This window comes from Siphateles boraxobius, unplaced genomic scaffold (assembly GCF_051911475.1).
Source record: "Siphateles boraxobius isolate OS27281-9 unplaced genomic scaffold, OSU_SipBor_1 406, whole genome shotgun sequence".
NCBI lineage: Eukaryota > Metazoa > Chordata > Actinopteri > Cypriniformes > Leuciscidae > Siphateles > Siphateles boraxobius.
Window position 1 is genome coordinate 107774 of NW_027509038.1, and position 13808 is coordinate 121581.

A 13808-nucleotide genomic window follows, 5' to 3' on the forward strand; every position below is an offset into this window, starting at 1 on the left:
GTCCCTCTGTGTTTTTCAGGAGAGGTTCTAAGCCTCATGGACGATCTTTTCTCGGGTCTGGGCTCCTCGTGTGTGGTAGCAGGACGGCGAAGCGGAGAACATCCTCACAGTATCATCTACTCTCTCGTCTTCAAGTGCCTGGAGCCCGACAGCCTTTATAGGTAACAGCCACAGCAAGCAACTAAGATTGAAAAAGTCCTCTAGCTCTTCGTTTCAATGAAAACGTCTTATACTTGCTACAGTATATTGTGAATACACTATATTGTCTTGGCGGTGTAAAACTGTGGCCCAGTCCCAATTCGCATACTATCCGTCCTAAATAGTGTTTGAAAATAGAATTAGTAGTCCCAAATCGTGGTTTGTTAAAATGATTGTTCCAAAGATACCCGGATGGTCTAATATTTCCGGTCAGAATCCGAAGTGAAACGTGTTAAAAACATAGAGGACGCGCAAGTCGGGCGGTTATGTAGAGAGGTTTAGATAAAGGGGTTTGAGTGATTAATTATCAGTATCTAACCTGACGAAAATGTATTTATTCAACGTTGTCTACATTATATTGCATCTGCAGCAGCATTGTGAACTTTTGTAAAGATATGTTTAGCCATTACCTTTTAAATGCATCATTATATTCAAATTGCAAACACAGGAGAAGACTCTCTGCATGAAAGACCCACAACTGAAAGATGAACGTGCTTCAACATTTCTCTCCGAAACGGTAGGAAATCAAATTAGATTGAATGGAGGATTTTAACTGTGACAAGATGATTGACAGGGCAGTTTACGGTGACAGGAACACGTGACAGATCTGTCCGTTAAAGATGACGTGATAGTACGTCCCAAAGCTTGCCGACTCTTTTGCTAGCTTTTCTTCACAAAAAGTGTACATACTTTTAGGTTTTAGTATAAGTAGGCGAATTGGGACTGGGCCTGTGTTTGTAAGGACAACATGCAGCAAAGTAACAATCTTTTGCCATGATCATATTTGAGGGTTACACTTTATTTTGATGGTCCACTTTAGACATTCTACTGACTATAAACCTGAAATCGTATCGAACCCTGACACCAAAACCGAGGTACGTACAGTACAAAACCGTGACTTCTTCGTTCTGTTACACCCCTACTTTATTTCGATGCTCCCCAACAGATATTCTACTTACTATAACTTTGCAACTACATGCCAACTAACTCTCATTAGACTATTAGTGGACTAGTAGACTGTTAGGATAGGGTTTGGGTTAGTAGAATAAGTTGACATGCGGTGGCAAAGTTACTTATAGTCAGTAGAATATCTGTTGGGGAGCATCAAAATAAAGGAGGGGTGTAACAGAACACAGAAGTCACGGTTTGGTACGTACCTTGGTTTTGGGTCATGCTTCAATACAAGTTCGGTCGTCAAAAGGTTCGGCATCAAATCCCCAATGCTAGGCTTATTTTCATTTATTTTATTCCATGAGGAGACGGCAAGTGAAGCCGCACCTGAGACTTTCCCATTTCCATGACACGCATAATTCCTCACTGGACTGTAGTGAGACTTCCAGAACACAGATCGGCACAATGCCAAATGATTATGTCTCATTATAACAGCGGAAACAAAAATACATACAGATAAGAGTAAAACATAATTTGGGTCACACACAATAAAAATTAAATATCCTTTTTTTTTGTAAAATAAAGAAAACAAACGGGACTTTGCTGTCTACCATCCTGGTTTCCTTTCTGTGAAGGTCGTGGCGCGTCACAAAAACAATCGAAACTCGGCTACTAGCAAGTTCTTGCGTGCATCTGAACTCTTGTTTTGGATTGGTGCACAGCTTCGGTTAGCAAACAGCATTGCATTACCATGCGCCCCCTTCTGGACTGGAGTGTGGATCGCCTGTGACTGACTATATTCAGCGTCTGATTGTCCGTACCGTGCAACGTTACTTTTAGTTAGTAGAATTTCTGAAGTGGACCATTGAAATAAAGTGTTACCACCATTTTTTTAATTATTTATTTATTTAATTTTTTATCAGGGACAATGCACAAAGTACATTAATCTTGCGAAAAGATGTTTTGTGCCAGAGTTAGCCGAAGCTAATTTTCATCCGCAGTCCCCGGGCAGGTGCACACAATTTTTAAAACATTACATTACAAAACCACTATCAATAGTAATAATAATGGCAAATAGGCTACACATAATATTAGTCAACCAAGGTCATATAAAAACAATCAGATGTTCAAAATGAGAGAATATATTCAAAAGACCTTCTCTACCCATAATATATTCATTAAATGTGCTGATGCTGACACAGCTGGTTCTCAGGGATATATTTGAAGAGTTCAGATGCAAAAGCCTCTAAGTGCCATCTGAAATTTTCTTCTAGAATGATGATTTTTATCAAGCTCGTATATTTAAGTTCAGTAATTTCACTTAAATGGCAATGAAAATTACCTATTAATTTGTCATTTAAGTGAAATTACTGAACTTAAATATACAAGCTTGATAAAAATCATCATTCTAGAAGAAAATTTCAGATGGCACTTAGAGGCTTTTGCATCTGAACTCTTCATTTCTTTAAGTTTTGAGAAAAATGGTTCAGATCTATAGACAGCTTTAAACTGTTGGAGAGTTGATTCCATTGTTTAATTTTAAATGAATAAGCTGTCTGTGCAAAGGCGGAGGATCTTTTCGGGATAGCAAGATTTCGGTGAATAGTGGATCGGGATGTTCTGTTCGATTGCTCCGAATAAAGTTTTATGAATTTTTTCATTGAGGGTGGAGCAAGGTTATTAATAATTTTAAAAACAGTTCTCAAATTTGTAAATTGAATTAGGGAATCAAAACTTAATACTTTGTATTTTCTGAAAATATTGCAATGATGATAGCGAGGGGCTTTTCTGTCAAGCACCTTTTTCACCTGATTATAGACTGATGTGAGTGGTTTAAGTGTGGTCTCGTCGGCCTGAGACCAACAGGACAAACAATAAGTGATGTGAGAAGAAATCATGGCATTAAATACATGAAAGATGCCTCAATTGTCAAACTATTCCTAATATGTTTAAAAATAGAAATATTATATTTAATGGAATTAGACATTTTTTTAATATGTTTTTTAAAACTTAACGTTTGATCAAGATGGACACCTAAATATTTAGTCTCTGTCACGATGGTCATTTTTTGCCAATTAAAATAGATGTTAGGCATATCTTTTACTTTGTTTGACTTAGCGGAAAACATACCAACAGTTTTTTTTTGTATTTAGTCTTAAGCAAGAAGTTTTTAGCCAGTTACTTATTTTGTCCATAGCTGAGGACAATTTAGTGGCTACTTGCTCCATATCCCTCCTATGTGTGTAGATGACAGCATCATCTGCATACATGATGATGTCTACGCCCTTGCACACAGCCGGGAGATCATTAATGTAAATTCTGAACAACAAGGGTCCCAAAATTGATCCTTGGGGGACCCCAGTTTTGATGGGCTTCAGAGTGGACAATACATTTTTTACCCTCACACATTGCATCCGATTTGCAAGATATGATTGTATCCAATGCAATGTCTCTATAGACAGATTATACTTAGAAATCTTAGAGAGGAGGACACTGTGGTTTACCGTGTCAAATGCTTTTCGTAAGTCCAAAAACACGGCACCCACCGTGCCCCCTCCGTCCAAGCTGGCCTTTATATTTTCCATCAGATAGCAGCAGGCTGCGTCGGTGGAATGATTGCATCTAAAGCCGAACTGCATGGGGTGCAACAAATTATTACGGTCGAAGTGATCGGTTAGCTGCTCTATAATGGCTTTCTCGAGAATTTTAGATACTACAGGCATTATGCTAATGGGCCTGTAGTTGCTTATTTCATTTTTACCTCCAGATTTGTATATTGGGATTATAACTGCAGTTTTAAAGACACTGGGAAAGATACTCTCATCAGTAGATTTATTCACGATATATGTTATAACTGGTGTTAAAATCTCCCTATGTTTTTTAATGAAAGAGCTATCAATTCCCGAAAAATCTTTTGCTTTTGAATTTGATAAGGATTGTATTATTTTATCTGTTTTAGAACCATCGGTGCTTTTAAAACATAAAGCTTCATGATCGTTAACAGGTGTCTGATGCAATAAACAAGGATGAGACAATCCAGAGGCATGTTGAATAATTTCATTCACTGAGTCAATAAAATAATCATTAAAATGGTTTGAAACTGTTAGTCCATCCTTGTGTTTTTTATCATTTATTTTCAGCTCTATTTTCCGCTCTTAGTTTGCACCTTTCCAGTTAATTTATCTATAATTTGCCAACATTCTTTAGAGTTGCCCTTAGCTTGTTTAATTATATTCAGATAAAACATTGCTTTTGCTTGTCTTAGCTGTTGAGTGACTTTATTTCGAAGTCCCTTATAGATCAGGCGATCACTTGAAAGACCCGTTTTATATGACTTTCTTAATGGTGAATCTCAAATTCTCATTAATTTCCATAGATTATCATTTAACCATGGTAACGGAATTTGCCTTTAGGTTTTACCTTTTTTTCTTTGGATTACTTAAGAACAAGTTGTTGGAACATCTTTATCAACTCACTAGAGGCTGTATTACTATCTTTATCATTTATCATTTCAAACCAATTTACCTTTCTGATTTCATTATCAAACCTCTCAATATCTTTCCTAGGGATACAAAGTACAGAATCAATATCAACCTTATTTAAATTTCGGTAGTGCATTTTTGACAATTTCCTTGCAACTAGTGTTAAATTATGATCAGAAAGACCTGTTATTAAGTTATAAACTTTACCAATACGGTCAGCTTTGTTAGTAAAAACTAGATCAATAAGCGTTTGAGATGTTTTAGTAATCCGAGTTGCTTTTTTTATAATTTGTGTAAAATTAAATTTTTGAGTAATGTCTTTTAATTTTTTCCTCCCATTTTTATCGATTCAATGTACATGAAAATCTCCCATAAGAAGTATTTCTTATAGTAATTGAGTAATTGAGTAAATTTGAGTAAAGTAATTGAGTTGTGTAATGTATATATATATATATATATATATATATATATATATATACTGCCTGAAATCATGTTGATCCGTGCAATTGTAGTGACCGTGATGCATTATAGCAAGATAAAAGATTGCATAATTACTGCAGAGTTGATTACTATAGATGATGATGAAATAGGGCTGATGGGATCATATTTCTTGGTTGTAGTATGCATTTTTAACCAACTGGAGTTCATTTATAGAGCCAGCAGACAACCAGTAAGTAGCACAGTACAATAATCAACTCTAACTCACTCATAATACTTACCGATGTTTGTGCTTTTGTCACTCACTGGACAACAGAACTGGCTTTTGTTAATTAAAATGATTTTATAAAGAAAAGTGACATTGAGGACAACTGATTACAGATTAAAACACTATTACAAAAGAAAATCTGTTTGGTTTTAAAGAGTTTGATCAGTGAAATAACAAATATTAATAATGTAAATTATATTATTGAAATGTGGACATGTCAATGAGTGCAGCTGTAATGCATGTTAGGAATCAGCACAAATGTGATATATTCAGTCTGGTTTCTTTGGAAGAACACATCCTTCCAACACCGACTTAATGGTCCTAAGACCTCCGGCAAGTAAATTGATGTGGTTTGGATTTTGTAAATTAAGTTTGCTAAGTGTGGTATTTCTGTAAGTTGTTTATAGAGCTCTTTTTGGAGAGGATCCAGACAGGTAATAAAATGACCTTTTCTTTGTTGGTTGTTTAGGTCTCTCGTGACAATATGTGTCAGAACATGGTTTATTTATGAACAGGATGAACCTCATCAATGTCAAATTAAATTGTGTCGCCTTCTTATAGACTTTATATTGAGGGGGTTAAAGAACACTTTGTTCCTTTTAGTTATTTCATAATGTTGTGTGATTTTCCATCTTATTGCCACCTTGGTTCCTCACCAATCTTTCCCAGGCCTTTGGTTTTCATTTCAATGAATCGTTTACCCAGAAATGAGCATTTTGTCATTTACTCTCCCACAACAATAGATATAGATTTGTTTTCATCATGTCAGCTCTTTTCCGTACTACAAAGTGGATGGTGACTTAAAACCAAGCTCCAAAAGTCATGAAAATTTAACTTGTACACTTGGTTCCTGAAGCCAAACTTGAACGTTACATTTACATTTATTCATTTAGCAGATGCTTTTATCCATGGGCGACTTTTGCTGCACAGAGATGGCATAAATGCATTTACAAAAAAATGGCTAGTGCCCAATTAAAGTTTAAATTTTAAATGAAATAATCAATATAGTAACCTGAAGTGCAGTAAAAAATATATAATTTAATTTATGAATGAGAAAATATGCCTTCCATCTTGACATGTCTTTGGCTGCACTGAACCAACCATCTAGATTAAATTGCACAAATCTATGGCTTGCAAAATGCATGCAATTTTGTCAGCATTCCGTTTGATACTAAGGATAATTTGGTATTTAGTCGTCACTAATCAGTCTAACAAACAGACAAGCTCTCAAAGCATGTTAAGTTTGAAAAGTTGCTTAACAATCAACCTAAATGAGCAGTCTAGCATAGTTGACTCATGGGAGGAGGTTAGTGGTGAAACTCTGAGAACAGACCCTGAAAGCACAATTCTTTAAAGGTCAGAATAAATCATGGCCACTGACACAGCGAAGCATGATAAACCTGGTGTGACCCATACCATGGCGTGAATTATGAGATGCCTGAATTATGCATATGCTCTCCAAGGTTCAGGGTCCAAATCTCTGTTAAGCTGTAGACTTTCTCGTTGTAAGACAAAAACAATTCATAAACTATATCTTAAGTACGTCTATCTTCTGTCCTCATCTCCTCGACCGCGTTTGATTGGTGTTCTGGTATATTTCACAGGAAGAGTTGAAAACAAACCCTTCAAACTGAAGGAAATGTCTGTTGTTTTAGCTACTAATGTTTTTGATGCCTGGAAGGCAACCCATTACGAGAGCACTGACTACAAGATCTTTAAAAGCTTCAATTAAACCTGATTTCTGTTTCCTAAATAACTGACCCTTAAGATTATCATACAAATGAGGTTCATTTTACTTCCAAAAGCATTTTCTTAAATGTGTCTGTGCTTTAGAATAGCCACATGCTTGACCAACAAGATCAGCCCAGATGTATATTGTCAACCCCAAAACAAACTCCTAAAAGCCACAATGCAATGATTTAGCAGAGCTTCACTGTGAAAATATCATCTCAAAGTTACTTATTTTTGGTGGAAAAGACATAAGAAAAGCTTTAAGGTATCACTGAAAAGCTTCCACAGTGATATTCAGTAAAATTTCCAATTTGACACTATCGGATGAGAATGATATTTAAAATGAATTGATCTCATAAATGATACTAACTTTGCACCATCTACGCTGTTATTGAACTGAACTGAATCAACATTGAACTGAATTGAGCTGAATAATCACTGTGAGCTGCTTTACAAACTGCTTGAAATTCCTGTTTTTTGCTGTTAAGCTGCTTTGAAACAATCTGAATTGTGTAAAGCGCTTTAGAAATGAATGTGACCTGACTTGGCACACCAGCGTCTGTAATTGTCCTGACATCTTGCTTGTTCTTGAGATTAAATTGTGAGCAAATGGCGAGTTTTGCTGAATCTATGGGAAACTGCTATCCATCTATCTTACGGGCCTTTAAAAATATCTCAACAGTGTCTCAATCTGTGCTCATATTTGCCAAAAGCAACTCATTTAACGGCTGAACTATAGGTGCCAGAAATCAAAACAGCCATGAGCTGAGAAAAGCCAAACATACAGGAGTAACCAGAGAATGGTGAAACTGAAGTGAGAAAAAGACAGATGTAGAGTGTGTCAGCCGGGCAGAAGAAGAGAGAGAGAGAGAGAAAGAGAGAGAGAGAGGGATCGTTCCTGGGGGCGAAGGGGAATGTGTTTTGACATTCCCAGCGATGAGCCAGACCACTTCTCCTTTGTTCTCCTGGGTGATCTTTATCACTGCCAATTGTTCGCAGAGTTCCTCAGACTTGGATTTAAATGGCATGTGACATCCAGAGAGAGAAGCAAAGATAAGAAACATGAATAAAACTAAAGCATCAAAAAATGGCGTTTGAAAGTCTAAAGAGCTGCACACCATTTAGATACACTCTTACAGATAAAGGTTCTTTATTCACATCTAAGGTTCCAAAAATAACCTTTTACATCAATTTCCATTCAACAAAAGTGTCTTTATAGTGGAAAACGGTTGTTTAAGCACAGCTATAACGATAACTATATTACACCGTCCGCATCAGTGCACAAGTTTTGTCACCTGCTGCTTTAAATTATGATTGTTGGATGGATTCTAAAGGAAAAAGGATGCTTTCTGATTGGCTGTTTTATCGTTTTGAAAGTGATTCCAATTAAATCGTTCCTTTGTGTTGTTATCGTTATAGTTGTGGTGTGGTGTGGACTTCCCGATTCTCATAAAATTAGGATGATTATTAAAACTGTATATTTATCGTTATATATATATACAGGCCTTTAGACTAATTTACTCTTTCCCCGGCATTGACGTAAATGTGCGGCTTTCTGTGTGTTCACTGTTATTCGGTAGGGGGCGCTATTACGCATCTTACGAAAGAATCTCTTAATCAAAACACAGGCGAAAAAGAAGCAGAAACAATCATATGTAATCATATGCATATGTAAAATAACGCGATCATCAACATTTAACAGCATATAAATCAAAACCACCTAATGTTACTGAATGAAATGTAGACCCAGGATGAGCTATAGGACTGTGATGCTTTAGGAGTGTTGATGGACTCGATTTACCAAAAATGGTTCTTCTATATCATTGCTTTAAAACCTTCTTTTGGAGCCTTTATTTTTAAGAGCATACGGTAAAGTGAGAGCTAATTCGGAGTAGCCTATATAAGCACCAAAAGTACCTTTGGCAGTTTTGCAACACCTTGAGCAACCCAAAACAGCAACTAGTCTAGAGTTCCCTTTCTGAAGTCCTTAAACCAATCTACAAATTGTCTGATAAAAAAATAAAAAATAAAATAAAAAACATTACAATAGGCAACCACAAAACCACATAATTCAAACAATGTGATTGTTGAGCCAGTGTTGTTCTGATGAGATTGGCAGCGGATGGTGGCTGGCCTGCATTTGGAGTCATGTCTTTTGGTGAGGTTTAGGAAAGGAATGCCACACTCATTCGATGAATAACAAGATCAGGCAAACTATGCAAGCCATGTATAAACAGACCGTATTACAAACAAAACAATCAGCTAGTGGTTATTGAAATATGGATTTCCAAACAAAGGAAGAGTCAAAGTGTCGAAACCTTGCCGTGTAAAGAAAATTCTCCTTGGAAGCAGGGAAAGACATCTCTGGCATCCTCCCATTGTCTTATGCATAGTCAGAAAGCGTATCCATTTCATTGGATTCATCAGTGATGAATGTTATACAACAAAGCTGGAATGAACAAATGTCTGCAACCGGCGTCTCGGGTTGGATGCATGTGATGTTGGTTTATGGTATGACTGCGTTTCTGGTAATGAAGGAATTTTAATAAAAAATGTGCTTTGCAATTTAATCTGATGCTGGCACATTGCATATACACGTGGAGAGTCTATTTAATCTACTTAATGTATGTTTACAGTGCACTTGACGTACTGTACAGCACCAAGATTTGGAGCCATGCTGAGGTTATGAGTCAGCAACATTTAACAGCCTTTATTATTTAAGAATATAGGCAATGCTAAAGGGTGTTGTTTTTTTTTGCAACTGTAGCTGGGACTATATTCACAATACAGAATGATATGATACAATATAAAATGATGATACAAGGAGTCCTCCGAATATTTGGTTCAGATCTTAATGTATAGTGTTGTCGAGCACATATATTAGAGCTGCAATGACTCGAGCACATGTGTGAGCATTCAAAGGCAATTAAAGAGGCCATATTATGCCCTTTCACAAAGTATTGGTTTTGGCTCTACTAGAACAGGTTTTCCTTCTTGAATGTTGATTATTTTCCTCATATTCTCCATTGTTGCGGCTCCTCTCTTCCCAGTCTGTCAGTAACGCTCTGTTTACTTCCTGTCTCTGCCTTCTGAAAAGCACCCTGTGCTCTGATTGGTCGGCTGGATCAGTGTGTTGTGATCGGTCGAGCGCTTTGAGTGTGTTTGGGAAATGTCCCGCCCCTTACCATAACCGCCAGTTTAACACACTACTAAATAACTCAACCAGGCCCCGCCCCTTTATTCTGCATATTAATTATTTAAATGAGGAATATTATGACGTGTTCGTTCCCGGAAGAAACTCAAGACTACAATGGAGGCATTTCAGGAGTTCAGAAACACTGACACTGATATAGAGAAGAACTCCCGCTGGAGGGACTTTGAAACTTTGCAGAGTTTTTTCATGCTCATACAGCAACATTACACACTAAAGAAAGATGAACATGGAAAAAAGCAGAATAGGTCTTAATATCCTAATATCTTTAAGATATTTAAGTTGGTATTGATATGTTTGAGATTGAAATATTGGTCATTATTGTTCTATTAAGAGATTTAAATATTGGTTGGTTTTGTTCAAAACAAGAGTAAGCGATTGTCAAACAAAACAAAAAAACTTTTTTTTGTACTTTCTCAGGAGAAAAGTCTGACACACGCATATTCACACTTTTTTTTGGTCTTGCACAATAAATATTGGCTAAAAATAATAACAAGACATAGTCAGTTAAACTAGTCAGCATGAGTGACCTCAGTGACCCGCGAGTCAGGGCTGGTTAGTGCAGGTTGTGCTGGGTGGTCTGAGAAAACGCTGAGCTGCAGCTTTAATGTGTTTTTTATTTGCCAAACGGAACTCCGTCATTAGATGAAGTGGGAGTCCCATTTAAGCTGCTATTAGCTGTAATGACTGTTTTTTTTCTTTCGTTTTTTTGCACGTCATGCACGCAATTTCCTAACGTAACAGAATCCACTGGAATCCCTGCCTGCGTGCTTTTAGTGGTCTGTGGCTCATAAACAAGAACTCCAGAAAACACTCGTTCAGGGACACCTTTCGGTTTTAATGATTTTGTCGTAAGATGCCGTGTTTATGTTGCCGAAGCCCACAGTTATTTGGCTTACTTTGCTCTATTTGTTTATTGGTGTAAATGTTCCATGTAAATGTCTCAGTTACATGGAGCTTAAAAACAGAGATTAGGAAACACACTGAAACAGTCTTTTCCTCACGTCCTCTCTTCTAGGTTCACTCTTTATGCGGTGGACAGTCGTGGAAGTCGTTCGGACGCGAGTTTTGTGACCGTCCGCACGTCTTGTCCGATGGTGGATGACAGCAAAGCTGAAGGTACAGAGCCGTTCTCCTTCTCTCCATTCACACGTGTGAATGAAGAGATTGAGCCGCGTGACATGTCATCATCGCACCCATCCGAGGTGGCAGCTCTTCATGTTTCTGTTTACCATTACGTCATCCATAGTGGCTAGAGGATTTTACTCCAACAGGACTCACAGGTCTTGTCACAGGGAAGAAATGCCCTCAAAATCGATATCAAAGTCAAAATAGGATTACAGAAAGTTCACTCAAAGAAAAGGAAAAGTAGGACTTACCATGAAAGTCATAAAGGGTTACCCTTTATTTTAGTGTCCTTGTTACATATGTAACATGTATTTATCATTGTAATAACAGTTAATTATGTTAACTAACCCTAAACCAAACCCTATTTCTACCCTAACCCTATACTAAGTACATGTAGTTAATTAATATTACTCTGTACTTAGATATATAATTAGTGTAACACTTTATTTTAAGGTATCCGTGTTACAGTGTAATTACACATTTAAGTACTGAGTAATAATAACATGTACTTACTATAGGAATGAAATGAAAACAGACAACATTCATAAAATAAATACCTAAAATAATAATAATAATAATAATAATAAATAAAATAAAAAACAGATACAAATTACTGATTATTAGAAGCAAGCGAATAAAAGTAGGTTTTAAGGTGCAGATCTAACCTGAAAAGGCAAACTATTCACAATGTAGGGCCCGCAATAGCAAAGAGAACTTAGGGTTGGTTGCATGTAATTATGCATAATTTATAGTTATTACTCCAGTAACTACATGTAACAATGACACTGTAAAATAAACTGTTAACTCATAAAGTGATGATGTGTTAAGAAGCAATTAAAGAATGTTAGGAAATCTCATTTAGTTCTAATTGTCTTGTGAAAATGAAGTGTGTTTAATTGCATTGTAGTGTACTTAAATTACTGAAAGTATAATAGAAAGTGTACTTAAAGAGATTACACTTTTCATGACACCTTCTTACACACTTAAGTACACTTTGTAATAATGTCAAAAGTTCAGTCATTGTGTTTTAGTAATCATTTGTAGTGCTTTAAAAAAGTACACTTAAACACTGAAGCACATGCAAAGTACTTGATTATAAATTTAACTGTAGATAATGCATTTGAAGTCAATTTAAAAGACGACGAAAGTAATTATGATTTTACTAAGTTCTTATTATAGTAGGTGGGTCAAAAACACTAAAGTTCAACTGCATTTAATAAAAAGATTAAGCTAATACAACTTAATTTAATTGAAATTAAAAACACTGCATTCAATTTGCACTTAAATATATTCTCTCAAAATGTATTATTAATAATAAGTACTTTTACACACGATTTCATAAAACACTGGCAGAATTTCATTTGTCTGCAAAGTTGAAAGAACAGATTTTCTTAAAATGTTTCTTTGAATTCTATTGAAGTTTGTTTCTCCAACGGAATAAAAATCTAGAAAAGGTCATTACAACATTTTTTCTCTCTCACAATTACAAGATATAAAATTGCAATTGCATGTGATAAAGTCAGAATTGTGAGATATAAACTCGCAAATTTTCAGAAAAGTCGTCAGCTCACAATTCGGACATTTTCTCAGAATTTCGAGTTTAATTTTCACAATTCTGACTTTACGACTCGCAACTGCGCTTTTATATCTTGCAATTATGAGAAAAAAGTCAGAATTGCAAGATAAAAATGTGCAATTACCTTTATTATTATTTTTATTCAGTGGCGGAAACAAGCTTCAATAGAATACAGACAGTTCAGTTTTTGGATTCTTTCTCCTCGAACAGAGATCGCAGATAAAGTGTATAACCTGTATAACGGCTACACCAGTGGAAAGGAGCAGCAGACGGCCTACAACACCCTGATGGAGATCTCCCCACCACTGCTGTATCGCGTGCAGCATCACTACAACTCACACTACGAGAAGTTTGGAGACTTTGTGTGGAGAAGTGAGGATGAACTTGGACCCAGGTGAGGAAGAGCATAACCAATCAGCATCAGTCATTCTCTGCATCTCAACGGCTTTGCTAAATACAATCTAATCTGTTTTAATCAGATCTTTATGACAAGAGACAATTGCACACTTTTCAAATCCACAAAAAAAAAAGATATGGCATATAAATCAGATATGTATCCGATAGATTCAGTGCACTTCAGGCTTTTCTCACTGTGATCTGAGTGACAAAACCAGATCACATTCAGCAGTGTGAACGCAGCCTTTGTGGATTTTAACCATTAGTGGATCATATTTTAATTACTAGTGTACTAAAGGATACTAAAAACTATACCAGAGTGAATATACAAAGTTTGAGGATGCTTAATTGTATATTATTTGTAATTACATAAAACTGTTATACTTTTTTTGGTAACACTTTATTTTACAATGCCCTTGTTACATGTGTTACATGTACTTACTATAGTAAAGACAATAAATTATGCATAATTACATGCAATTAACCCTC

The 13808-nt window shown here is 36.1% G+C and overlaps 1 protein-coding gene across 1 annotated transcript in view; it reads left to right on the top strand.

The window, feature by feature from the left end:
* Window positions 1-13329, top strand: part of LOC143706076 (astrotactin-2-like) — a 79502-nt gene extending 66173 nt beyond the window's left edge. Inside the window, exons 7-9 of the mRNA XM_077197624.1 lie at window positions 20-161; window positions 11238-11338; window positions 13134-13329. Of these exons, the coding sequence (XP_077053739.1) occupies window positions 20-161; window positions 11238-11338; window positions 13134-13321 (431 nt within the window). The 3' untranslated portion in view covers window positions 13322-13329. The remainder of the gene's footprint in view (window positions 1-19; window positions 162-11237; window positions 11339-13133) is intronic.
* Window positions 13330-13808: the final 479 nt, after the last annotated feature.